Here is a 27,391-nt window from a genome sequence, read left to right as displayed (position 1 = left end):
AAGACTGAGAAACGAGATGCTTTTTACACCCACGTGGCTTTAAACCCATGAAACTGCCTACCCGCTGAAGCCGTAAATAACAAGACTGTTGAATTTCAAAATCAAACTAGAAAAGGTTATCAAGGCAAATAGGCGACCTTCGACAACCCACCGGCCTCATGTCCTCGTCGATGACAGGAAGCCCACTAGTGTTATTGGCTCTCAGGTAAATTCAGGTAAGTCTTTTGTTGCTCCAACTGTTTACATCCTTGTCAGCTGATTGGCGTCAGAAAGCAAGTACTGACCTTGGCGTAAGTTATCTTAAATGATATAAACTTCTGGAAAATAATTTTAGTACACATAGTGATATTTACTGCTAAATCTGCCTAAAAATGAACTTGGTGAATGGTTTTATAATCTGTTAGTTAGTTAAAAGAGGAGTATGTGGGAGCTAAAGCCGCAGCCAACGGACAGAAGGACAAAGACTGGGCGTCGACAAGGACAGACTCCCTCACTTCCAGGTAATTCTCACCAAACACTCTAATGTCCAGTTCTCTCCTCTCTTTCTCTGTCCCTACGATGGCCACCACTTGTGGTAATGGTGCACACCGGGGCGAGTCATGCGTTCGTAATTACCTAAATACCTGTGTAGTTATAGGTGTCTGCTAAAGCATGTGTTGATATCAGGCATTGATTGATTTGTCACCGGTGGTGGCGTTACGTATTGGTCCCAGGATCTGGACCACAACGGTATTATAGCTAAGCGAGGATGGTAAAGTAGTACAGGGAAGAGGATTTTCATAAGCAGGTTCTCACCTAGTTGTACTCGCCAAGTTGTGCTTGCGGGGGTTGAGTTTCTGCTCTTTGGTCCCGCCTCTCAACTGTCAGTCAATTGGTGTACAGATTCCTGAGTATTTGGCCCTATTACCTGCTTCATGGGAATCTGGGAGTTCTTTTACTTCCCAAGCCCGGCCTGAGGCCAGGCTTGACTTTATCTACATTTGAGACTGTATGGAGTCTGCCTCCACCACGTCACTGCCTAATGCATTCCATTTGTTGACCTGATTTTCCTGAGAGCAACTAACCCTAGTTGCCTCGACAAGGACAGGAAGCTGGTGGCTTGTCGAAGGTCCCCCCATTTGTCTTGATCTCTTCCTATGTGTATTTTCAAACTCAACACAGTTTTGGCAGTTATGGCTTTGGCGGGTAGGCAGTTCCATGGCTTAATAACCCTGTGGCCCTGTGGGTGTAAAAGCATCTCCTGTTCTCAGTCCTTCATTGTGGCTTGTTGAGCTTTAAACCATTGCTAATTATTTGTGTTACATCTGACCTTCTGAAGAAATTGTACAGATCAACATCCTCCAAATTGTTCAGTACAGTATCATAAAAGTTTCAATGAGATCTGCCCTGTCATGCCTGGTTTGCAGTGTTGTTAGCCCTGTGGCCCTCGACCGTTCCTGATACAAACTCTGATTAACTACTGACACTAAAAAAATTCTTTCTAATTGCTCTGTGCCTAATTTGGGTACTCGGTTTCCAACTGTGTCCCCTTGTTCATGTTCCAACCATGCTAAATAGTTTGTCTTCGTCCACTACTCTGTAAATGCCTTTTGAGAATTTTGTAGATGGTGATCATGTCTCCCCTTACTCTTCTGTCTTCCAGGGACGTGAGGTTTAGCTCTTGTAGCCTTTCCTCATAATTCATACTTCTCAGTTCTGGGACCAGTCTGATGGCATACCTCTGAATCTTCTCGAACTTTGTCTTGTGTTTAACTAAGTATGGCCTCCAGACTGGAGCGGCATACTCCAAGATTGGTCTGACATATGTGTTATACAAGGTTTTGAATGATTCCTTACACAAATTTCTAAAAGTAGTTCTTATGTTGGCCAACCTAGCATATGCCGCTGTTGATATCCTTTTGATGTGGCTTTTGGGGACAGGTTCAGTGTGATATCAACCCCCCAGAACTTTCTCTCTATTTGACTCTTGCAGGATTTCATATCCCAGATGGTACCTTGTGTTGAGCCTCCTGCTGTTGAAAATTCCCGACACCTAAGTAACTTCTAGTGTATCAAGCTTTAAATGCTATTGTATCATTAGGATAATGATCATAAATTAGTGTAGTTAAGCATACGAAGAAATTCGGGCATCGTGAAATTGATTAGAAAATGCAAATTTGCCACGTCACCCGATCTCTGATTTTCTATAAAACTTGCATTAATTAATCCTAAAAAAAAAAAAAACAGTTTGGAGAACAAAATGGATAAAAGTGTTCCCCATTTGAATATAATTCAGGTGGGGGAACAGTCTGAATATAATTAAATCACTTAAGAAAATAAGCTCCTTCATCCCCTTGACCATAAATAGTCAAAAGCTGAACCAGGCGAGAGACACGTATCTCATCCACAGGAAGGGGGGGAGGGGAAGAGATGCCATTTTAGACAACCAGCTGCCCTGCCTCAACACACGTTGACACAAGCAGAAGAAATCTTCCCGTTAGCCACACTGCTGAAGATGCTAGTCTAGAAACCTCAGCAAGACTACACTAAACATTTTGGAGTAATACGGTTTTGGTTTATAAGTTAAATATGTTATATGAGCCCTTGTATATATATTTTATAAATCGTTATGCAGCAGGTGCAGCCACCTGGAACGGGTAAGAATCCACCTATACTCCATAATTGTTCCTTTGATATAACTGCCTTATACTTGTTACGGTGTATTACTCTGTGGCCATTCGGCAGGTGAAGTTGAGAGGAGTAGAGTATCACCACAACAAGCAAACAAGCACGATGTCACAAGAGCCGCGCTGCATGTCTGCACAGCTTTCCCTTTCCCAGGAGGGGGAAGGGGGAGCCCCAGCCCCCACACCTGCACAGACATACAGCACGGTTTGTGTGACTTATGCTTTTTGCTTGTTTTCATTTGGGGAGTTTTGTCCACTAGTTGGTCTATTTTCGTTGTTTTAACCAGAATAGAGGTTTATTTTGGGGCGCTTATCTTTCTGGGTGCCTGTCCCAGTCAATGGCAGATATAGAATGCTCCAAATCCCATGTGAGCTTTTTTGTCGTGATCTTCTCCAACTAATTGGGCTGGATGGTAAAGCGACGGTTTCCCGTCATAAAGGTTGATGTTCAATCCTCTATTATCCAAGTGGTTAAACACCTTTCCTTCGCCCTTGTCCCATCCCAAATCCTTTTCCTGACCTCTTCAAAGTGCTATATACAGTAGTCATAATGGATTGGTACTTTTTCCTGATAATTGCCTCCACCTTCTCCATCACCTTGCATGGTATGAGTTTGGAAAACTGGACTGTAATTCAGTGCCTCTTGCCTCTCACCCTTTTTGTAAGTGTTTGCTGCTCTGACAGCTTTATTTGCCTATTTTTCATTGCTGATATTTGGGATTGAGGCTACTGTATTTTGATGTTGGTCTCTTGTTGCTTATTGGATGCCCTTTTGTTTTTTGCCATGCTTGTTTGCCTGCATGTGTGATGCACAGCTGCCATTTTTTGTTCTTGTCCCTCTTCTGCCATTCTTCACAAGTGGGTCAGCCCAATCCTTATTTTCTGTTTTTCGGAAAATCCAGCCTTCTCTATCAAGGCGCCATTGTGAGTAAGTTTAGGAGCTACTGATGGACTCCTCTCAGAAATCCTGTGTTGAATAATAATAATAATAATCAAGTGTACTTTTGACCATAAGGAAAAGAAGATAGTGATTCAATTGTATAAATCCATTTAGATTACTGTATCCAAGCATGGAGCCTCCATCTTCTGAGCTGCTCTGGAGAAGATGCAACACCGGGCAACAAAAGCAACCCATCCTCCTGTTTAGATAGTACCTATTGTGACAATCGTCAATAGCCAGAATTCGTACGTTCTTAGCTTTTAGATAGTAGTAAACTGACTAGTAGGGAATTCTTTAAAAATAAATGAAGCTGAAACACAAATTTAAATATTCCTAGGCCTGGTATAGCACATGTAAGTACTATATTAGGCCTCAGATATCATGTATTAGGCCTAGGGAAGTTAGGATAGGTTAGTTTAGTTTGTCAAAGCAACACAAGTAAAAAAAAATTGTTTTCCAGTTTGTCCAACTCAATAGTTCTGATTTTTACATTCTAATTTCATTGTACGTCAGTATATATACTGTGATGTTCATCGTTACTATAAGTACAGTACTACAAAACAAGAGAATGGGCTGACAAAAGTCATTCCGGAACCAAGTCATCTCTTGTATCAGGGACGGTTGAAGGCCACAGAGATTACAACACTGCAAACCAGGCATAACAGGGCAGATCTCATTGGAACTTTTGAAATACAGTACTGAACAATTTTGATGGTGTTGATACAGACAGTTTCTTCAAAAAGTCAGATGTAACACAAACAAGGAGCAACGGTGCAAAACTCAGCAAGCCTCAATGTAGGACTGAGAACCGGAGATGCTTTTTCAGCCACATGGTTATAAAGCAATGGAACCAACTTCCCGCTAGCAATAAATGCCAAAACTGTGTTGTTTTAAATTTTACCTGGAAAAGATCAAGGCAAATGGGGGGAACCTTTGATAAGCCGCTAGCTTCCTGTCCTCATCGAGGCAACTAGGGTTAGTGGCCCTCGGGTAAAAAATCAGGAATGTAATGAAACTCCTTTTTCTGGTAAGCTTGCAATAGCTCCTTACTTATTTACTCCTTACCATGGGTTATGGGATTTTCCAGAGAAAGGAAGCAAGCTGATTGAAGCCCCAGGTGATCCGAGTTGTACTTCCCGTCAAGGAGGCCTGGTTGGAGACCGGACTGCGGGGACATTGATCACTGGAACCTTCAACAGGTAGGTACGTAGGGTATTTACCGTGTAATGATTGTTTGCTTTGTTAACCTCGCGGTGCCTATTTTTTTTGAAGCAGATGATTGTTTTGTTTTATCTATACTGTACATACTTTCTAATTGGATTTCCCTAGTTTTGTAATTCAACTCTGATTTGCTCGCCTCGGCCAGATCCTGGTCCTGGTTGCCAGTAGGTGATGGTTGGGTCTCAGAAGCTCGGTGTGATGGGCTAATGCTTGGTACTTTGGATCATTTATGGTGTTAAGCTCAGCGAGCCACTAAGGGTCTGCCAGAAAAGGGTGTTTCGTTACATTCAACCCTTGATTTTTCAGGTACAATTTTGAAACCGTGTGGCCAAGATGGGAGTCAGTGTTACCAGGCACGAAATACTAGTCAGAGGAAAACCGACTGAAGTTTTGAGCCTCGGACAGTCCTTAAATGAAAATCCAGAAAATGTCATACTCATCATTCCAGGTTTGTTAAACATTTGAAATTTTAATTTATCTTTAACATTATATAAATCAAAATTGGTTTATGAACAATATTATAATAATGTTATTACTGTTTTCAAATAAATTTACATTAACTCTGTATACAGCATCTAAACTTTTCTGTTTTAATAATTCTCTCAGGTAACCCTGGAGTGGCTTCCTACTATGTCAATTTTATGCAGACCATCTATGCTAGCCTAAAAGACACACACTCTGTGTGGACCATCTCTCACGCGGGCCACTGTCACACCTCTCACATCTCTGCTTGGCCAGGTGAGCCCTGCAATAGCAGACACTTGATATTCACAAAGATTTTGGAAATAAGCTTATGCTACAGTAAAAGTTCAATGCTGTTTATTCTTATGGTAGGTCTGATTCATATAGTTTAAGGAGGAGGAGCTTGTCATTATTGCATTTGATAGATTTAGCTTAGGAAAGTCATATTCGGGGCAGAAACTAGTTGTGGGAAGCGAGAAATGTTGTAGTAGAAGAAAGTATACATGTATGGCATTTTCTCATTTATGGTATAAACAGCCCCTCCATTTACGAATTTAATTTGTAACCAGAGATGGTTCGTAACCCAAAAATTTGCAAGACGAAACAAATTTTCCCCATTAGAAATAATGTAAATTGAATTAATCCATTCCACACTCCCAAAATATTAACTTCAACATACATTTCATACCTAATACATACAAATATTTAGTAATATAGTATGTACAAGTTATAGCTTACCTATATTGATGACTCTTGTTGTGGTACGAAAGAGGGTGAGGAGGAAGAGAGGTGTTAGTGTTTGGAAGGGGAGTCCCCTTCCATTACAACCTCAGGCACTGATGACTTCTCTGGGGTACTCTCTCTCATACATTTTGCAGGTATACCACTAGGAACTGGTTATGGCTCACTGCTTGCTTGTCTTATTAAGAATCTGTATAAAGACATTTGTTTTTCCCTACATTTTAGCACTTGTCTGTAGTGAGACATCACATTGTCATTAATAAGGTCAATGCAATGGCCTGCTAAAGCTTTATCTCTTCAGTAAAATTTGCAGTTCTTCCCATACTTCACACATTTTCTTAATTAATGAGGAAGGGACATCCTCTACTGTCTCTTCTCCCCTGAAGATCTGTTGTACTGCCTAGCTATATTTAGTTCAACAATCCGTGTACCATTTTCATGTTACGAATGATCTCTTGTTTTTCCTCTATGGTCATCCTCACATGTGTTTTCTTAGGTTGAACCTTACCACTGACTTTCTTGAGACCTATGGCATGATATATAATAATTACTGTTATGCTCAAAACCAAAAAAAAAAAAAAAATTAAATTCTTTACAAAGAATTCGAGCACGATAGATGCTAGACAGGAAGCACTGGTAAACTGAATCGTGGGCAACCGTGCCACCAGGAACCACATGCTCGGTTGCCCATACGCGTATCGTCAAACTATGTAACTCGAGGCAAACCCGATTCAAATTTACGGGTTACTCGTAACCCGATTCAAATTTTACGAAGTAATTGGGTTCGTAACCCGAAAAATACATAAAGAGGGGCACTCGTAGGCCGAGGTGTCACTGTATTGTTAATTCATCATTGACCAGTTGCAAAGAGTCAAGGAGCTTGCTATTCTTCAAGTCCAAATTAATCTATGCAAACACTCCTTGCAATTACAGTATAAAAGAACATTAGATATGAAATTTCCTTCATAGCAAAGAATTGCTTAAAGTATATTTTATTCAAAAGTACAGTACAGCAAAGAAGTGCCTAATTTCTTGACAACATTAAACTTATACCACTTTTGTTATGCAAACTACATTATTAAATTATATCTAACCAAATACAGTATATTGTGACTATTTCACACCTAGTATTGTACTACAGTATTACAAATTATACCTGGTGAAGGGCACCGCAAAGGAATGGGTTCTGTGTCATCTTGAAACTGAGGAATGCAAAAAACCCCATTTGACCTCCAAATGACTGCAGAAATGACTGGCAAAAGCATCCACATTCCCCTTTACATCAGGGACACATATACCAAGGGGATCAAGAATAATGAAAGGAACGCAGGTGGGGAGTGTGTACCATGAAAGGAATTTCCAGGCGCTGGTGGCAGGGCTGGCAAAGCAAAGTGAGGAATGGTGCAGCATGCACCACTGAGGCAGCATGCTTCACCTGGAAGATCAGCTGTCTGCATTGAACAGATAGTCACAAGTAGGCCCATGCTACCTACAGAGAGAAACACTTCTGCCACACAAGCTGTTTCAGTGTCACTTTGCTGTCCTGCATGCATCCATCCACGAGGGCACACTGAGATAAGAGTGGAGCCATCACTGGGAATGTTAGAAGTGATGAGCAACCAAAGCCTGGAGGCAAACTTGGGTGGCAGACCATCCAAGTTAAGACTGACCAGTAATTAGAAGGATTCTTGGTCAGCATCATTGCCTTTTCCACCTGACAACTGTATAAAGCTAATTAGGTTGGGTTAAAGACAGCAGGGACCATGAATGTCATTATAATTGATGTCCTGGGGGCCCGACGGCTGAGTGGACAGTGCTTGAGATTCGTAGTCCTAAGGTACCGGTATCGATCCCACACGGAGGCGGAAACAAATGGGCAGAGTTTCCTTCACCTTGATGCTCATGTTCACCTAGAAGTAAATAGGTACCTGGGAGTTAGACACCTGCTATGATCTGCTTCCTGGGGGGCGTGTAACAAAAAGGAGGCCTGGTCGAGGACCAAGCAGCAGGGATGCTAAGTCCCAAAATCATCTCAAGATGACCTCAAGAAGATAATGAAGGAGACTGCATATGGTCACTCCCCATGTAGTGGCTGGTGGATACTACTGCCGACGCAAAGGAACCTCCACCGAGGCACAGGTCAAGCATGGAAGGTGACGAGATTTGGGGGTCAGCGCAGGTCAGTAAACCAGGTGGAGTTAAGAGTGTGAATGTGTGGGAGGACAGGAGTGCGCAGAAGAGGGGACTGCCCACTGGGTTATCGCTACATCAAGAAAGGTATTGTTGCCAGTGAAAGTGGTGCACATTGAAGCACCGAAGTCAACTTTACCATGCTAGTGGAAGGAACTTGGTGGAAGTAGTACATTAGTTCCACCTGAGTAACATTCTGGCATGGGTTGTATGCTGTCGCCACTGCACACCAGTGGCCTTTTACTGAAAAGTGATATGTAAAGAATTCCAGGTGTCCCTGCCAAAATGGATGGAGTCACATCTCCACTCGTGAAATGCCATTCTGCACCAGGAGGACAAGTCCCCCACCTCCTTCCCCAAGGCAATCCTTCTGACAAACGATATGACCCAAGTCCATGAAGGACATGGCAGCAATGAGCCAGGTTTCACAGAGGCCCACCACTAGCAGAGAGGTGTCTGCTATCAACAGGCGAAGGTCTTGCATCTTCTGCAGTAGCAAGTAGGCATTCCAAAACATGAAGTGTATAGGAGATCTGAGAGCTATTAACAGTAGAGGATGGAAAGTATTTATGAGTAAGCCTTGGCATAGACTACACCCAGCAGCAACCTCTCATAAATGATTGAGAGACCTCCAACAAAGTGAATATGAAATTAGGAAGGATGGATGGCCAATTAAAGGTAGGGCACTCAAGGTTTCTAGTGGTGGAGACAAAGACAAGTGAAAAACTAGGGATTTCAAGAGCATGGGCTACTGGTTCATGGTCTTCGATACCGAAGACCTGGGTGGCTACCGTAGCTTCATGGTTAGAGAATGGTGTAGAGTTAACACCTGGGGGCCACCGAGGGCCTCAACAGAGTGGGAGACTGTGTCTAGGAGAGGAACATCAGAATGGATCAGGCAAATGGGGGGGGGGGTCTTTGATGTTACAGAACCTGTGGGCTGGAGTAGGGTCTGGCGGACATGCTGAGTTGGACTAGGGACATATCCACAGGTTCCATAGGAAGATCTTCATGAGCCAAAAAGGAGTTGGCCAGAGAAGTATAGGTGACACTCTAGGAATGGCAGATGTGATGGTAACTCATGTCCACCAGCAACGGTAGGCATCATAGAGGTGGGGCTCAAATGCCAAGGCCCCACGGGAACACCATAGTGTTAGATTTAAAATATAAATATGGTGACAAAATTGTGGATACCCATGTTTGATAGCAATTCGTTCTGAAAAGTTGTTTCTATTTCAGATAACAATCATGTCTACGATCTTGAAGAACAAATACATCACAAGATAGCATTCATCCAAGACCACATTCCCCAGCAGGCCAATGTTACTCTTATTGGACATTCTATTGGTTGCCAAATCATACTCAAAATCCTAAAGTATTTTGAATCAAATTCTGAGGTAACAGTTGTCAGGAGTTTCCTCCTATTTCCTACAGTAGAGAGAATGAAAAGCACCCCCAATGGAAAGTGTTTTTGGCCAATGCTGAACTACTTACGTTGGTTTATTATATTCTTGACAGCTTGCCTATGTGTATTGCCAGTGAAGGCGAGAGAGAAAATGCTTCGGTGTTATTTCCGAGGCAGAAAAGTAGCAGACTGCAGTGTTCAGGCCACCATACAACTGTTTTCCCCCAAAGTGATACAAAATGTCTTGTGGATGGCTTACAACGAACTTGTGCAAGTTTGTGAAGTTGATGCAGAGACCATAAACAAACATAAGGATAAAATAGTATTTTACTATGGAGCCACAGATGGCTGGTGTCCACAAGTGTACCGAGATGAGCTCAAGTTAAAAGTTGAAGGGGTAAATGCTCTTCTCTGTAAGGATGGATATCAACATGCTTTTGTTTTGGAATTTTCAGAACCAATGGGGCAAAAGATAGTGGAATGGGTCAAGTCATGAAATGATATTGTAATGTTCGATTATGTTACGTTGTTGAGTAGATTAGATACACAGTGTTTAATGGGTTTTCATATTTATTTAGTCTTGGATACAGCAGTGTCTTAGACGTTGAGATGGAGCTTGGAGCAGAGCAGAGCTGAGTGAGGCCGGAGTCGTGGAGCTCTATGTGGGAGAGCGTTGTAGCTCGATGCGGTCCTAGTCTGCTGTCTGTTCTGTGTTGAAGCTGTAGCGTCTTGGGGTCGGTTAGAACTGCACATGCCGAGTGCTACATTCTTGACTGGAAATTGTACTGTCGGCTATTCGCAGTTCGCTTGCTTATATTCTGTGACTACACCTCGGCTTCCTCCAACCAGGATGGAAAGAATGTTACCTGTAAATAGGGATAGGATTATAGCTTATGTAGTTAGTGCTAATTAGTTATCCCATTAAGATACTGAGAGACTGTAGTGAGTATATTGTTTGTACTTGCTACAATATGAATTTTAAAAATTGGGTGTCCTTCAAGGAATATGCACTTTTATATTCAGCTTCACTGGTGGTCATTCTTATTTACATAAATGCAGTTAAAACTGAAATATTATTATATTTATTCTATGCACATTTCCTTTATACTGTGTTATTTTAAACAGTATTATGTACTGTATGTATGTGTGTGGATGGATTGTGCAGAACGTTCCTCACACACTTGAACAGCTCACCGTTAGTACACACAGTAAACAGCCATGTTCAGAATATAGCAAGCTAAATGTATAATAAGTGGCATCTGTTTTTTTAATATCAGAGAATATCACAGATTTCTGAGTACAGCATAGTGTTTCTATGGTGAGACTGTGTGGCAGACAGAGTATGCCTCTGGTAGGAATGGGTGGCAGAATACTGAGTATGTCTACAGTATAAATGGGTGGCAGACTACTGAGTATGTCTACAGTATGAATGGGTGGCAGACTACTGAGTATGTCTACAGTACGAATGGGTGGCAGACTATCGAGTATATCTCTGGTATGAATAGGTGGCAGACTACTGAATATATCTACAGTAAGAATGGGTGGCAGACTACTAAGTACTGTATATATAGTGTGAATGCATATAAAGAAGAGCATTGTCAGTATGGAAATGGCTGGTTCCATGTTTATTGGATAGTGTATTGCTTTCATGATTATTTTCCTGTACTGTAGTTGAAAAAAATGTGTAGCCTTTGGAACAATACTCGTACCCTTTGCCATATAATTATATATAGCTGGATACATATACAGGATGCGTTCACAAATATACTTAAGATTTTATACAATTTCAAAATTACAAGAATTTTTGGATTCGATGTGCTAGATGTTGAACAATAAATAAATAAACTGTATGCATAATCTATGTGTACAAGTCAGTGTGAGCATTCATATGATGGGTGAGTAATCAATTGTACTCTACTGTATTTGTAAATTGTACTCTACTGTTCTTTATATGGAGTGGGAGATGCATCATTTTCCTACCCAATGCTGCTCTCTAAACTTTTACGTTGATTTCTCAGAACTCTATTGCTGTGTGGATCACTGTTTACAGTGTTGCCCGACTGCCCAGTGAGAATTGACGTTCACAAAGACATTCCGTGAAAATGAATGCTAGATTTTGTGTGTGTTAAGATACAAACACGGTTACCAGCTGGGTGGACAGTGCTTCGGATTGGTAGTCCTGAGGTTCCGGGTTCGATTCCCGGTGGAGGTGGAGACAAATGGGCAAAAATATTTCTTTCACTCTGATGCTCCTATTCACCAGGGTAAACAGTAAATAGGTACCTGAGAGTTAGACAGCTGTTACGGGCTGCTTCTTGGGGGGGGTAGGTGTAACAAAAAGGAGGCTTGGTCGAGGAACGGGCCGCGAGGATGCTAAACCCCGAAATCATCTGAAGATAACCATAAAATCTGGCTATATGGTACTTTTTTGTAATGTAATATTTTGTCATTTTATTAGCAAGGTAACTTAAATATAAAAAGTTACTACTGTATTGCAAATTGCTTAGCCTAAAGAACACTTGGGGTCCAGTTCTTCTGAACCCGTTATGTGACTAACATTTTTGCCACTGCCAACTTGATGGTTATGGGGCCCATGATATAGTGGACCATTTTTATCACCAGTTAGTTATGTTTTAAAGAAAATACTTTAAATGTGTTTATATATCAATGTTTAAGATTAACATTCCATGTTTATACTCTTTGAGCAATCTCATGAAAACTTTTATGGATAGTTATGTGTTTAAAGAAGTTTTAATGTTGTACTGTGTATGATACCAGTGTAGTTAATGTACTCATTTTTAGTTGAGCTCTGAGTTCCTTCAGTATAAAGAAGATTATGCTGAATTTTCTTTTATTTTCTATGCCTGTACTAGGTGAACATTGAAAGATGGTTCTATGATTATCAGTTAACGATGCTTCTTGGCTTTCAACCCCTTGCATTTTTATGTTAATTGAATAGTGAAACAAATACAGCTTGATTATTTAATGAAATGGAAGCAGTGTCCTGTTAATATTTGTGTTTTGTGTCACATTTCTGGGGGGAACTATCCAGGCTGATGTGTATATAATTAGACTTCAGCATCAGTCAGTGTGAATGGAGTTCTAGGCTTACCGGGGACCATGAGCCAGAACCTGGCCCCCTCAGAGAGGCAGGAGGAGCAATGGCCTATAGAAATGCACATGTGATTTGGAGCATTCTGTGTCTGCCATCGACTAGACCAGGCACCCAGAAAGGTAAGTGCCTCAAAACAAGCCCTTGTTCTGGTTAAAACGACTGAAATAGACAAACGAGTGGACATAACTCCCCAAATGAAAATGCACAAACGAACATGACGTCACACAAGCTGTGCTGCATGTCTGGGGCTTTCCCCTTTCCCCAGGAGGGGTGAAGCCCCCAGACCCCAGACCGGCACTGGAGTTATCTCTGAACTCCAGTCTGCCCTGACTCTCTGTGGTTCTATGGCAGCGGGCTCAGATGACATTCATTATGAGATGCTTTGCCGTCTCCCTCCATGTGCATTTCAGTATTTACTGAATCTGTATAACCTTATTTGGGAGTCGTTGTCAGTCCCTGAGGACTGGCTTGAGGCGGTTCTTATCAGTGGTAGATTACCTGTAGTTTCTGTAAATGCACTCAAAAGTACAGTAGTTCTTTTCCATATGGTTATTTTTGAATAATTGTATTGTTTGACATTTAAATATAGCATATAAAATATATTTAACAGGGAATTCAAAAGAAGCCTAAAGGGGAAAGATACAGGTGCTGAAAATGCATACTTTATTCATTCATGTCTAGCAATTCTGTGTAAAACTGCCATGACAATCATGATCAAAGAAAAGATACTAAAAAATTGTCTAATTATTTTTTAGGTAGACTATTTTTATAATAATACTTTGAGCAGTGTTGTGATGATAAAGCTAATAGGAACATTCTAAAATTACGTACAATTTGGAGATTATCTAGTACAGTAGTTACTATTTTATACTGTCAAATGTACTGTATCAGCTATTTTACCACTATGTTAAGGGGCAGAAATTATCTATCAATTTCTGCAATATGTCTGAGGCCAATGACAGTTTAACAAGAAACATTACTGCAGTAGAATGCATTCACAGGTAGCAAGTCAGGAAACTATGTATAAAACCTCCACAAGATTCATTGCAACAATGTTCTGTTTCCAGCAAATATATTACCCCTTACATCTAAATAAAAGAAATTGTTAAAATATAGTTTGCATTACTATATATAAGGAAAAGTATGAATAACCCAGTTCTCGGGGCACAGAAATGTTGTATGAAACGGTGCCATAAACAATGTCGTCAATAACTAATATAGCTATACAACCCAAACATTTGAGATTGCATTACTACAGTTCAGAATTTTATATAATTACCTTAAAACTAATTATATACATTGAGCTCAGTGTAACAGTATCTATCCTCAAGTACATTGCACAAGTTGATGTGAACATGTGCACATACTTTTCAATCTGATTTAATATATCGAGATAGCCATCGATATAATGAAGATTAAAAATCCGAATATTACTATAAATATGCCTTTGTCACTCAGGTCTGTGAAAACAAAAATATATCGGAGAAAGAGAGTGAGAATAGATTGGTGAAAGTCACTTATACTTACAGCATCTAAAGATCACTGGTCCTTGTAATCCATTTTGTAAACACCTTGTAAACACTTTCGTCCACCAGGGACAGAATCTGCATCCATTTACTTTACGGATGTCCGGCAGGGACGCATGTTGCGTCCAAAATTAAAACATGTTAACACTTTCGCTCACCCCGCGCGCCACCCCTCGACAGGGCGATATGGGCCCCAGCGTGTCACGGAAGCGCCCGTTAATTCCGAAAAGTGTATACTCTCTTCAACTTTGTCACCTCAATTCTCCTTCTACGAGAATAAATTTGGTATCATTGTGTTCGCAATAAAATTCTCTACAGCACTAAATGCATATAAACTCCAAAAGCCCGGCTAATTACCCGCAGCAAACAGAGAAAGTGCGAACGAGTTACCCGGGAGCGCGCAAACGGGATAAAATGTTTTCACTATTTTCACTCTGGTCACCTCAATTTTTGTCCTAGGTCTTTCATTTTGGTCTCAATGGGTTCGTAATAAAATTCTCTAGAGGAACATTAGCATATAAAAAAAAACACCTGGTCACGCTCCAACCGCCGACGAGTTGAAGACGGGCCACGCGTTAGCCGTGAGTGAGCGCTCAGAGGCCTTCCTACTACATTCCCAATTCCCACCCTTTTCAAGCCTTTCTTTCGCAATTTTCTTCCTGGAAGGGCCTTGTTCATGATTACTATCCATCGTGGAGTAAGCGTAGATAGTTTCTAAAGCCGCAGTAAGAAATATAGCCACGGAAAATAGCCGAAATGTTCACACGTTTGAGATGCGAGGGGAGACGACATTGGTCACAACAGTGGAGCAAAGACAATGGGCCCACGGCGTGTGCCAAGCCGCCTGAGGGCCACGAGGCTCAACAAAGGAAATGGGAAGACATCGGCGCACATTTTAAAACCAGTCCCCAAAAAATCGGATACAAACCTGATTTTTGGCGAATTTTTAAAGTGGATGACGCAATGCTGCGTCATCCCCGGCATTACCGCCAGTAAACGGATGACGCAATGCTGCGTCATCCCCGAGCGAAAGTGTTAAAATTCAGTTCTTTTCCCGATCATTATGGGACTATTTTTAAAATGTGAGCCTTTAGATTGCGAACAATTTGATACCAGAATGAATGATGTAGCATGAAAATTGAGGTGAGAAAACTGAAGAGTATACTGTACACATTTTAGTGTGGCCGCGCGCTCATGCAAAATGCTCGGCCCACCTTGGGGTAGGCTGGGGCGCACACGCCAGGAACACAAGTGTTAAGCAAATCCTATTATGCAAAAAATTTAATGAATGTAAAAATTGGCACAATAATATTTAACCCATTAGTTACAAATTAATTGTAAACAAATTCACTAGATCAAAGTGTTCATTTAGAATTGTTTAAAACTTCCATTGCTAACTACTACTTGCTTAACCCCTGGAAGGCGCTTGCCTTAATAGCCTTCAACACCTCCAGGTGCAAGAAATAAAAAATAATTTCTTTTTTCATCTTATAAGTGTTCATTTGTGTTCCCTGATCACGGGAAAAATAATAAAAATCGTAGGTGACATTTTGGCCACAATAGGGCGAGAAAGTCTGGCAAAACTGAGGTGTTTTCAGTGTAAGCATCCTGTAGCGGTCTGCTCCACCAATGCTGACAGGCAGGAGTTGCCACAAAGATATTGTTACCTAATTATTGTAATGTCTATGATTGATTTTTTCTCCATTTTTTTGCAGTAATATTATTCAATAGTGTGTAGTGTGATATATTTATATAGTAAAATGTGTGAACCAACTGTATAACTAAGCTGGAATGGTGTCCAAACAACATAGTGGCCACCATACACTGCATGACGTGACACAGCAGTTAGCAGACAACAGATCTCAATCCCTCACCAAAATGGCTCCTCCCAGCATATTCCTTTTGCTGTTATTTCACTATATACACACATTATATATAGGTACCTGCACGTTTTGTTTACCACAGCGAACCACTAAGCTGGTATGATGTCCAAACAGCATAGTGGCCACCATGCACTGCATGACAAGTCACACACATCAGCCAGCAGACATCAGCCTCACGCCCTCACCAAAGTGGCTCCTCTGAACATAATCCTTTTGCTGTTATTACACTACAGTATATACAGATGTTTTATATAAGTAGCCACATTTGTGTTCACCATAGTGAACCACAAAGCTGGTATGGTAAGTTCAGACGATAACATGTTGCTACACAGTCAGCAGACGATGCCACCTCTCACTCACTCCCTCACCAAGATTACTCCTACTGCCATACTAATCACATCACTAATTCTCACCACAATCCTGCTATTATCAGAATCCTGGTCACCAAATCCTGTAAATGATTAATTTTCCACAAGTTTATTTTGTAAAGGAAAACGAGAAGTCGTCTGAAGATTCTTAGATGGACGAAACAATGGCAATGTGCTGTGGCTAGCGCTGTGAACATCTTTAACAGCATAGTGTTCACTGATATCTGAACATTGTACACAGTCTTTATCATAGTCAGGTTTTTCTGTAATACTATCATGGCTAAATAATACCAGTTACATATATATATTTTTACATTTAGGCAATGCTGTGGTCACAAGCTGAACAGTAGTGCTGTTAGCTCATGCTGCATGCACCAGCCATGGTTGCTCACTCACTACCGAACCTTCACACTCAGGAATGTTGCCCACTTTTTTTTTTTTTTTTTTTTTTAAAATATCTGTTTACTAGAGCCCTGAGGAAGCTGATGTGAACCCCGTGTAGCCGCGGGACTTAAATCTTACACGGTATTCCATTCATAACTGTGGTGCGCCATTCCGCAAATGTTGTTCACCCCAGCTATAAATGTATTGCGCCCTGTAAGGGCTAATGTGTACCAAACTCTTTGAAATGCTGTTTAACTATGGAAATAAGGCTTCAAATAAACTAAAGAACAATATTACATAACCTGTTAATTAGTCTTTTATTGAAATTAAAATTTCAGGAATTTATAAAATTAAAAAAATAATCGGAAAATAAATACATATAGCCAGGGATACACCTACAATATATGAGATAAAGACAAGAGTTGAAGCGTACTTACAGTACAGTATATACACCACCACCACCACCTGTTAATATTTATTCCACACACACGACTGTAGATCAGAGTGAAGTTTGAGAAAACCACGTTGGTATACTGGCTAATTACAAGCATATTGTACAATACAAAGTATTTTTTAATGGTGTTTAAATTAATGCATATATAAACTATGTACTTTGAAACTAAGTACAGTACATCTAAAATGTATATCTAATTTGACAGTTGTTAAATTAGTTTTCATTTAAACAGTGACGGCACCTGAGAACCATGCTGTTTTACGAATATTGATTTTACATTGACTGCATCCGAGATCCACACTGTCTTACAAGTATTAACTTTCTCGGATGCTCTGTACAACTGCATAAAATAACAATACTACAGTGATACATGTGCACGTTTAATGGTAATACTGTACAGAAACATATACCCCTGTTATGGCAATACTTCAAGAACATGTTTAATGTGTGCTATGGAAAAAATATTAACATTTATTGTGATTCAATTCTCCCTGTGTGTGCATTCTCCTAGTACACAAGTATAAACCATGAGAACAAAATATGACATGTATTACTGTATTATCCACCAAACTACCACTACCAATAGTAAAATTAAGCAGGGATATTTCAAGGAATGCAAAAATATATTTTGTCGAGATGAGACTCTATATATACAATACTAGTAGCCTCGGCTAACCATAGATCCTATTTAACTAATACCAACTAGTAAGAGGAAGATCTGAGACATATACACAGTATTAAAAAAAAAAAAAAAAAGGGGGGGGGGGGGGGGGGGGGGGGGGGGACAAAAAAGTTCATTCAGGATTTAGCATGAAAGATATGTCTTCTACTGCAAATATTTGTGCAGACTATTGAGAGCACCGTGTTAAGTCGTGTGACCCCGACACATTCACTTACATCAGGCATAATTGGGCCAGAATATTATTGACAAGCCTAAAAATTCAAACTTTGAAGGCATTGTGAAATCATGAGTGTGTTCACCTTAAATGTACCTTGATGCAGCTTACATATTCAGCAAACAAACTAATGCTGATATCACATTATTTATTACACATTACTTAAATACACCTATAAACTGAAATTTTAAGCAAGTTAATAACATGCTAACTGCTAAAATTCTACATGCACACAAACATGCAACAATGTACTAAATTTTAACACATGTAACCATATATACTCTTCTCACAGTAACCTGTCTACACAAGTTTATTACATATTCAATGAGTTGAAAATCCAAACTATATTCCATTCTATTATGATTTCAAAACCACAGGACTGCATCATTTTGGGTAAAAAATATTAGATTTCAGACATGACAGACCTCTAGTTATGGAGACAGTAGCACTATACTAGGGGACATTGGTATCAACACTCCATTATTCAACTATGATATTTTCATAAAATCCAAATGTCATGCTAAACAAATCACAAATGTCTACTTTTTTTCCCCATCATATAGTTTACACATTTATAAGAGCTACAAGTTTAAGCCTTTATCGTTGTGTTCTCATGTCATCTTGCCAAAAGGTTTAGCAATACCATACCATATTAAAATTAAAATGCTACAAAACTAAAATGGCCTAACCCTTGAATTCAAAAAGTAGATTCCAACATTTTCCATTCCTTACAGTAACACTTAAAACATTATCCAATTTAAATGAATCTCTCAAACATTCTGACTTACCCCATGGCTTTCATAAGGCAGAGCATTCTTTAAGTTTCCACTTCTAATAACACTTGCACATTTTAAACAGGAAATCTTATCTCGGTAGACAATGGTCCGAGGCATTTCTATACAAAGCCATTTCCAGTTTGGTTGATTGCTTTTAATAATTTAATACTTCAAGAGAGAATCTACTACAATTTATACTACGTTGCAATTGTACAATAGGGCTTGGTACAGAGGAATGATTAGTTTTGTTGCCACCACCTACTCAGTTATGGTAACAAATTGCATATTAACATCCTATAACGCAAAAAAACTATGCTGACATATTGTCATGTAGTTTAGAACTCTCATTTCTTCCCCTGCTGTAGATTTAATAAGTGCATATTTCAGTAGCTACAGCTTCTTTAATCTAATTTATTGTGAAAATAAATGTTTAAAAGATTAAGCATTAATGTTACAAGTCAAATGTAAGCAACAAGCTTCCATCAAAGGATAGCAACAAATTACAAATGCTGTAGTAGAACATGAGAATATACAAAGTTACTTTTATAATAGCTAAATGCATTCTATGTAAACTATGGCTGGTTATTAAAATCTGCCACATTACGGAAAAAGCAGTCGATAACATGAAGATACATGAAGTACCACAATCTCTAGCTGGGAATTGTTGCAATAATGTATGGTGTAGATGCCTACAAGGTTATAAACCCTAAGAGTCCAGGTCAAAACACAAAAATTGGCTTGCATAATTTAGTTTAACCCTTGAAGACACCCCTGGTAAGATATTGACAAGACCATTATTCTCCAGGTAGAACAGTCCCTATGTAGTTGAAACAGTTCATTACTCCTGAAGTTTCCAAATCCATCACAGTCAGTACTCCCATTCCCAGACAACTATACTCTAGCTAAATCGATGCCCCAAGAAAAAATATTCATTTTTATCTATGGGCACTTTACTGTAGTATTGAACAAATAATTGCATTACTTCTTAGCATAGAATTACTGTTCTTGCATACAGCAGCCATAAATAATATTTGTATTCTGAAAATGGACTTATTCAACTTTCATCCTTAAAATCTATTTACTCATAAAATATTAAACTACATATCACATAAAATATCAGATTAGTCCTGTTTTAGGCAATATATCACAATGAATACATGAAAGGTTCATTTAAAAGCTTGCCTAATATTATATCTACTTTCTACCTGGTATCACAATTTTCAGTCTTTGTTTTTAATTGTAGAATAAATATGTTTAGGAAAATCTAAAAAATAAAACAGTATAGTAAAAATACTTTGAGTTAAAACCTATAATACCTTAACTGCTTTTGGTCAAGTTCAACAACTCTCCACAAGGCTCATCTTCTGGCCAGAGAAACTTGTCCTGCAGGGAGAGAATGTAGGCCAAGGCAATTTAAGTGAGGTATAATGAAAAAGTCACAAGACTAATCCCAAACTTCAGGAATTTAAACCCCACAGTATAACCTTGCGATCTTCACTGCCGGTCACCAGATGGAGATTGTCGGGACTCACTGCTAAACATGTAATAGGCCCTGAAATTGAGAATTCTGATAATTACCTTAATTATAACTAGCAAATATTATATCAAGTATAAGTTGACCGTTTTGTGTGACACATTCGCTTTGCAATTACATGACAAAAAAGGAATAACATTGTTAGAAATCACCTTTGCTAGATTTTTTGACCAAGATACTTATAGTATCAAGAAGCCAGACACCATATGAACATAAGAATAAAGAACACTGCAGAAGGCATATTAGCCCATAAAAGGCAGTTCATATTTATATCCCCTAAACTTATTCATTTATACTGTGGGAAATAATTTCCACAACTTCAATTATAAAATATTAAATTAAATCTTTATGAGAGTTACTCTCATAATTTATAACTGATGCCTACAAAATGTCTCAGGTATCTCCTCAGAGAGTCGTTTTCCATGACCGCTGGTGACCGTGGAGCAGGAGCTCGTAATGCTTCAAACACGGTTGCTGCTTTGAAACCGAGGCTCCCCACAGCCGCATGGCATGCTGGGATTTTTTTTCAAGATTGCGGACGATCACTGGGGCCCCCAGGCATCCATTTTGTAACCGCGTCACCGCGCGCCAGTTTTGAATGGAACGCGAAAAATATAAATACCCGGAGGCGCGTTGCGCAGTTCAGTGGTTGATGAAACTGGCCCGTATATTTTATTTTAGCCAAGATCAAAACTAATGTTCTCTTGCGAGACAACTGCCATCCTCTGCATATCTTTGATTTCTAATTTTGTGCATGTGGTAGCAGATGTAGCACTTGCATTTTAAGATATCACTAGATAAACACCCATATATTAACTAGCCTACATACTGACAAAATAAATAGCAATAAATGAATAAATCTGGGTTATCCTTCTAAAGCATATCCAATTCCTTCTTTCCGTAGATGTACAAACATACCATTGTGTGCGGGAAATCTCTTTATCACCAAGCCAGTTCCCATATCAAACATGATGATGTCGCCACTCTCTCCACCTGCAATCACCAGACGTCCTTCCCATGCCACACACCTGTCAAACAAACACTTTTTCACAAGTGTGCACTTCTTAATCCCTCATGTGCCTTCAGCAGCAACTCATTTTAAAAAACAAAACTTACATCGATTATAGTTAAAACTATAATTTTTTAAATTGCATGCATTTTATTCAAGTTAATTTTCTTCTTGAATCTGACAACACAATGGCCAGATCTCAACAAGGACAACTGCCAGCCAAAAATATACGAGTTAATCAAAATGACATATGATAATGTGCATAAACTCCAGCCAGCAAACAAACATACAGTAAAGTACGCTTATTGAGAAAATTATGTGTGTTATCTACTACTTAACATGATCAGCATCAGTCAGATCAGATTGTGTGTTTGAAAGAATTAAATTACACCTAATGCCACTGAAAGAGAAGAGTTAAGGTTGCCATGATTACAACAGAAAATTATTATGACTTTTTAGTCATAAAAGAACAAAGTATTTGGAATTCATGGTACACAAGAGAACACAAATTGAAACTTTAACAGTAGTGTAACCAAATGAAGCAACACGCACATTAGAAATAAAAAATTCAGTAATGAACAAATGGAATGTGGTATAAAGTGAAGTGGTGGATGCAGATACTGTGCACAGTTTCAAATGCAGATATGGCAAAGTCAAATAGGCTTGGCAGCCTGTACACCAGCAACCCGTTCTCGCAAATTCGTAAAGTCAATATTGACTTATTAACTACGTGCATAGGTGATATACTAAACATAATAGATACCCTTAAAAAGATTCATAGAAAACACCAACCTTACCTAACCTTGTTAGTATCTTAAGATAAGCATCTTATTGCTTCGTAATTACAATTATTACTTAACCTATACCTATTATAGGTTAGGTAATAATTGTAATTACGAAGCAATAAGATGTTTATCTTAACATACTAACAAGGTTAGGTAAGGTCGGTGTTTTCTATGAATCTTTTTAAGGGTATCTATTATGTTTAGTATATCACCTATGCACGTAGTTAATAAGTCAATATTGACTTTACGAATTTGCGAGAACGGGTTGACACCAGTTGACTGAGGACCGAGAGGAAATTACTCCTGCTCCAACCAAACCTAACCCACACCCATTCCTGGACCACCCACTCTTGCCTCAGCTTACACTTGTCCCCTCCAACTCCTGCCCTTACCAGTCTTGTGCCTTCTTGCTTAATGCCCGCATGCTTATGCTCGAAGGTGTTAAATTTCGGCTCTTTCATCTTGCCTCCTAATTGGAGCAGGATATCATTAATGTGTAACTTTTTTACTCTGCTGGGTACCTCCCTGCTGAGTTCCTAAGCTTCTAAAGATCACTCATGGTTCTTTCCAAAGATTCAAACTCAACATTGTGGGAATATAAGGCATCTTGCCCTGAACCACTCCAAGACTGGATAGCTAGGTAAAATGGCTACGAATTTGTTTGAGTTGTTAACCAGTTACTAATCAGCAACCAGTTGCTGATTAGTTGGAGTTCTGAGGAAGGTACTGGATGTCAAATACCTCTTCTTCTTTCCTGGTGAATATTAGATCCAGTACTGACAGAACATCCCCTTCCCTCATTCTTGTGGTCTACTTGACGTGTTGATACATGATTGTCTCCAAAATGAGGTTCACAAATATGCCTGTCCAAATGTCCTCCGTTCTTGCCTCGTAGGCCTCCCAGTCTATTGCCTTAAAGTTGAAGTCCCCCCAGTACCAACAATCAGGATTTATCTTTGTCAGCTCCTACCATAATCTCTCTCAATCATAATGTGCACAATATTTTATGTTTAGAACACTAAAACACTGTTTTGCTAATATTACACTATATTATATATACACACACACCCTATATATCTATCTACAATTGTATGCACCACGATGAACCAATAAGCCATTCTGGTAGGTGTGGTAATGAAATCAAAGCAAAGCATAGTCCCACACTGAGCAGACGACAGCACCTGATGCAGCAAAATGCCTCCAATATACTAGTACACCACTCTCTAACCACAACTGCTATTATCATCAGATTCCTGTCACTTAATCATGAATATGAATAATTTTTCCACAAATATATTTTCTAATGGAAGATGAAGTCCCATTCCAAGAAGCATGATGAACAAAACCGTGACTGTGTGGTGTGAATGTATGCCTCATTCAACAGACCAGCAACCAGAAGCCTGGTCAGAGACCAGGCTACAGGGACATTGATCCTCAAAATCCACAACAGGTAGTCAGGTATTCTCCTGCTGTGAACTTCATAATTAGCATTGTCTTCACTGATATATCAACCTTTACTATAAGTCTTTATCAGTCAGGATCTTCTATGACACTAGCTTTGAAAACTAATCGTATCAATAGTAAACAGTTTTATTAATATGCATTTATTAATAGTTTTAGTAATAAACTATGGTAGTATTAAATAGACATACCTTACATTTTCTTGCAGATTATGCACACAAATTTTTGTGCCTTGATAAGCTTCAACGATGGTCAGATTTCCGTCATCCCCACCCGTTAATAAGCGATCGTCGGCTGCGCTCCACACAACTGCATTCACACCCCCTTCATGACCTGAGATTTACCTTTATAATTATGATGCATTTAGTGTTGTAGTAACATCCTCTTCATAAATATATATTGTGCCTAAACCAGCTCTACTACTGCTCTAAATGCCCATCACCACCAATACCTGCATTTAGTCCAAAATAAACAAGAAATGATCAGTTTTGAACCCACTAATAACCAGAGTATATCATATCTAAAGATAACTTATCTGATTAATTAAAAATCCTCACTGATGGTACAGATTTGTACCCTTATTCAAAAACTTTTTTAGGTACCATTCAAAAGTTAATCCATGCACATGCTCCTACCACTGCCCAAAATAATTTTTAGAGATACTGTAGTATAAACTTAGGTATAGTAACTAGGTATGGTAGATACACCTTGGTTAATCCAAATATGTACAGTACCATATTATGACAATGGTAGTGAAAATTGAATACAAATGTTAATATTGTTTTTGTTATAACAGAGCTCATTACATACTACTATCTTATTTATCATTCAGCCTTGCCAGGATAGGAATGAAAAAGAATTACAAGAGAAGATGGTACAGAATGCTTATGAAGTCCACAGAGCAAAATACATGCTCTAAACATCATTCACACTGGCACAAAACACTGAGCTACGTACAATTTAATTGATGTACAAGGTCACCATCGGGCAGCAGCCAGATGGTCAATATGCCATCCTGGTTGCCAGTAGCTAGGAGCATCCCTTCTGGGTGCAGGGCCACGCACAAGATTGGAGAATCATGATCCATCTCACAGATAATGTTCTGACCAGCAGATAAAGCGGACATCATGCCACCTCTCGTGTTTTCTTCGTGTCTTCGACCAACCCCCGCACTACCACGTACTGACCAAGCCCTTGCAGTGCAGTCCCACGAACCTGCAAAATAATTTTTTTTTCAAATGCAATCATTAAAGTTTATGAGACTTTGATTTCAGGACAAGCTAATCTACTTTTCTTTAAAAAAAATTATTTTGTTTACTCTGCAATACATTTACTTCATAATTATATTTAAACCCAGAATAAGTTACCACAGGCCCCTCACAAACTATGAGGGAGAGTTCCTGGAAAACTATGCGAATACCGAATCTGCGACTCGACATGGAAAAATATAGGAATAGGTTCCAGAGACCCGCAACAATGAAAAAAGAAGAAACCATGCATTTAATATACAGTTATCATGCAAAATAAACCACCATTGACTGTAATGAAATGCCTGTTTCTGGGTAAGTTTAGTGACTAACTGAAGTTATCTCACCAAGATGGCTTGTAACTACTAGATCACATCATTCATTAAGTTCTATTTAGTTCACATCATCATCATTTGTCGAGTTCTATTTTTGAATATCTGGCACCGATGCCCTACTGGGGACCAGTACCAGAACCTGGCTCCCCCCCTCACACAGGCACAAGGAGCAGGTGATACAATGCCACCTCACTGGGAAAGGGTCCAGAAAGTAAGTGAATCAATACAGACTACTACTGGCTTTAAAGAACCCAAAACCTCAAAACTGTCCCATAAACTCCCCTAACAATGTAAATAAATGATCAGATTTCTCAATGAAGTGTGTGATTGTTTACACCACCCTTCCCACTAGTTGAAGGATGGAGAGGGGGGGGGGATTCACACTGTCCACTGGCTAATGCCATCAATTCTGAAGCAGATGTAAACAAAAAACAATTGATGACCTGGAAAGAAGGAGGGGCAATCAGGAAACCACTGGTGCTCACCCAGAAAGAGGAGTCTCGTTACATTCAATGCTGGTTTTCTGGGGGGAACCACCCTTTGTGGCTCCCTGAAGGTAACCCACCCACAGAGAAGAAAAACAAGGACCTCACCCAGGAGAAGGAAAAATTGCAGGCAGTCATACGGAAGGAGAGAATCCAGGTTGAGAGACACGATCCAAGACAACACAAGCACGATGGGGCCTGGGAACAATAACCAAGTACTGGGCCACCTGAACCCTGTTAGACCACCAAAACCATTGCACCTGAACATCAGCCCAGGACATGTTAGCAAAAGCTGCCACAAGACTAGCATACTGCTGAACATCAAGGGCGCAGTGGTAAACTGCAGCATGGCTAGACTTGATGATACTGCAGATAACTTGAGAAATGAGCCTTGGAAAAAGGAACCAAAGAAACTGGATCAGGCCACAAAGCATCATCGAGACAGAATCTGTGGCACAAAGACAGAAGCGGACAGCAGTTACTGGACACAACACACAATGCACCCTCCAGCCTAAACAACCAAACATCCACCACTAAAGTACCCCTTTGGAAGCTTGCCAACTCATCCTTTGCCAGAAATGGAGATGGCTGCAAATTATCATAATGCCAACAGTGCCAAACATGCAAAAATCACGCCACCAGAGGAGAGCACGAAGCTCCTCGACCCTACAACTGAAGGCAAGTGCCAACAAGAGAAAAACCAGCGTTGAATGTAATGAAACGCCATTTTCTGGGTTACCCCTGGAGGCTCCCTGGAGCTATTGAACTTATATTAGCTATATTAGTCTGGGGCTTCAGTCACATGGAGTTGTCATGCGTAATGGGAACCACGAGCCAGAACATGGTTCCCTCAGAGAGCTGAAGGGAACAATGGCATATGAAAATTCCACTGTTTGGGAGTATATTCATGTCTGCCATTGACTGGGGTTGGGCAACCAGAAATGTAGGCTCCCCCAGAACAAACCCAAACTAGTAGAAAATTGCAACCCGAGACTGAAACAGAGGCTAATAACTCCTCCCCCCTTCCCCCCACCCCCAAGAAAAACAAGGAAACGAGCAAGCAGTTATTAACCCAACACGCCACTCGTTCAACCCCTCCCCCCCCCTCAGACTGGTGGAGGGGGGCTTCCTTCAGTTATTTCATACATTGCCTTGGTAAAGAAAATGTGGCTTCTGACACCTTGACCAGAGCATTCCGCTGTTTAACACTCCCTGCATCGACTCACTTAAATTCATAACGTACTCTGCCATCCTGAAATGCAACATGAAATGGCCTAATTACAAGACTCAACCCTCTCCAGTCCATGACACTGGGACAAGAAAGATGAACTCCCCAACTGCACCTAGTATTCCATATGGAATACCCAGTGACAATGTGCACTTTCTCCAGGGAGACCCAGTGACAATGTGCACTTTCTCCAGGGAGACCCAGTGACAATGTGCACTTTCTCCAGGAAGACCCAGTGACAATGTGCACTTTCTCCAGGGAGACCCAGTGACAATGTGCA

At 39.9% G+C, this 27,391-nt stretch overlaps 2 protein-coding genes across 13 annotated transcripts in view; one reads left to right on the top strand and one right to left on the bottom strand.

The window, feature by feature from the left end:
* The first annotated feature begins 94 nt into the window (after positions 1-94).
* LOC123754364 (lipid droplet-associated hydrolase) lies at positions 95-12,469 on the top strand. Of its 7 annotated transcripts, none has more exons than XM_069326445.1 (5): positions 95-215; positions 4,694-4,805; positions 5,134-5,275; positions 5,434-5,565; positions 9,460-12,469. In XM_069326445.1, the coding sequence occupies exons 3-5, from the start codon at positions 5,161-5,163 to the stop codon at positions 10,119-10,121; spliced, it is 909 nt and encodes a 302-aa protein (XP_069182546.1). In that variant the 5' UTR covers positions 95-215; positions 4,694-4,805; positions 5,134-5,160; the 3' UTR covers positions 10,122-12,469. The 7 variants fall into 7 exon arrangements, with proteins under 7 accessions (XP_069182546.1, XP_045592666.1, XP_045592671.1 ...); XM_045736710.2 differs by lacking the exon at positions 95-215 and adding an exon at positions 361-500; XM_045736715.2 differs by lacking the exon at positions 95-215 and adding an exon at positions 361-500 and having other exon boundaries at positions 4,694-4,809.
* A 4,720-nt stretch (positions 12,470-17,189) lies between these two features.
* The window catches only part of LOC138365858 (protein FAN-like), a 36,689-nt gene continuing 26,487 nt past the window's right edge, over positions 17,190-27,391 (bottom strand). For 3 of the 6 annotated variants that reach the window (XM_069326441.1, XM_069326442.1, XM_069326443.1), the window contains 4 exons: positions 24,774-25,031; positions 24,008-24,149; positions 21,480-21,589; positions 19,167-20,579 (listed from right to left, as the gene is read on the bottom strand). In XM_069326441.1, the coding sequence (XP_069182542.1) occupies positions 20,485-20,579; positions 21,480-21,589; positions 24,008-24,149; positions 24,774-25,031 (605 nt within the window). In that variant the 3' untranslated portion in view covers positions 19,167-20,484. Of the gene's footprint in view, positions 20,580-21,479; positions 21,590-24,007; positions 24,161-24,773; positions 25,032-27,391 lie in introns of those variants that run through there. The other 3 variants (XM_069326440.1, XM_069326444.1, XR_011229054.1) reach the window with 2 other exon arrangements.

Source organism: Procambarus clarkii, chromosome 18, assembly GCF_040958095.1.
Source record: "Procambarus clarkii isolate CNS0578487 chromosome 18, FALCON_Pclarkii_2.0, whole genome shotgun sequence".
NCBI classification, from domain to species: Eukaryota; Metazoa; Arthropoda; class Malacostraca; order Decapoda; family Cambaridae; genus Procambarus; species Procambarus clarkii.
This window is presented reverse-complemented; position numbering and strand designations above follow the sequence as displayed.

Bases quoted from the DNA above. Each gene is read 5' to 3' on its own strand.
- LOC123754364 (XM_069326445.1), top strand. From the start codon at position 5,161: ATGGGAGTCAGTGTTACCAGGCACGAAATACTAGTCAGAGGAAAACCG. The intron at 5,276-5,433 runs GTTTGTTAAACA...TAATTCTCTCAG, and splicing joins TGTCATACTCATCATTCCAG to GTAACCCTGGAGTGGCTTCC. The intron at 5,566-9,459 runs GTGAGCCCTGCA...TTTCTATTTCAG, and splicing joins TCACATCTCTGCTTGGCCAG to ATAACAATCATGTCTACGAT.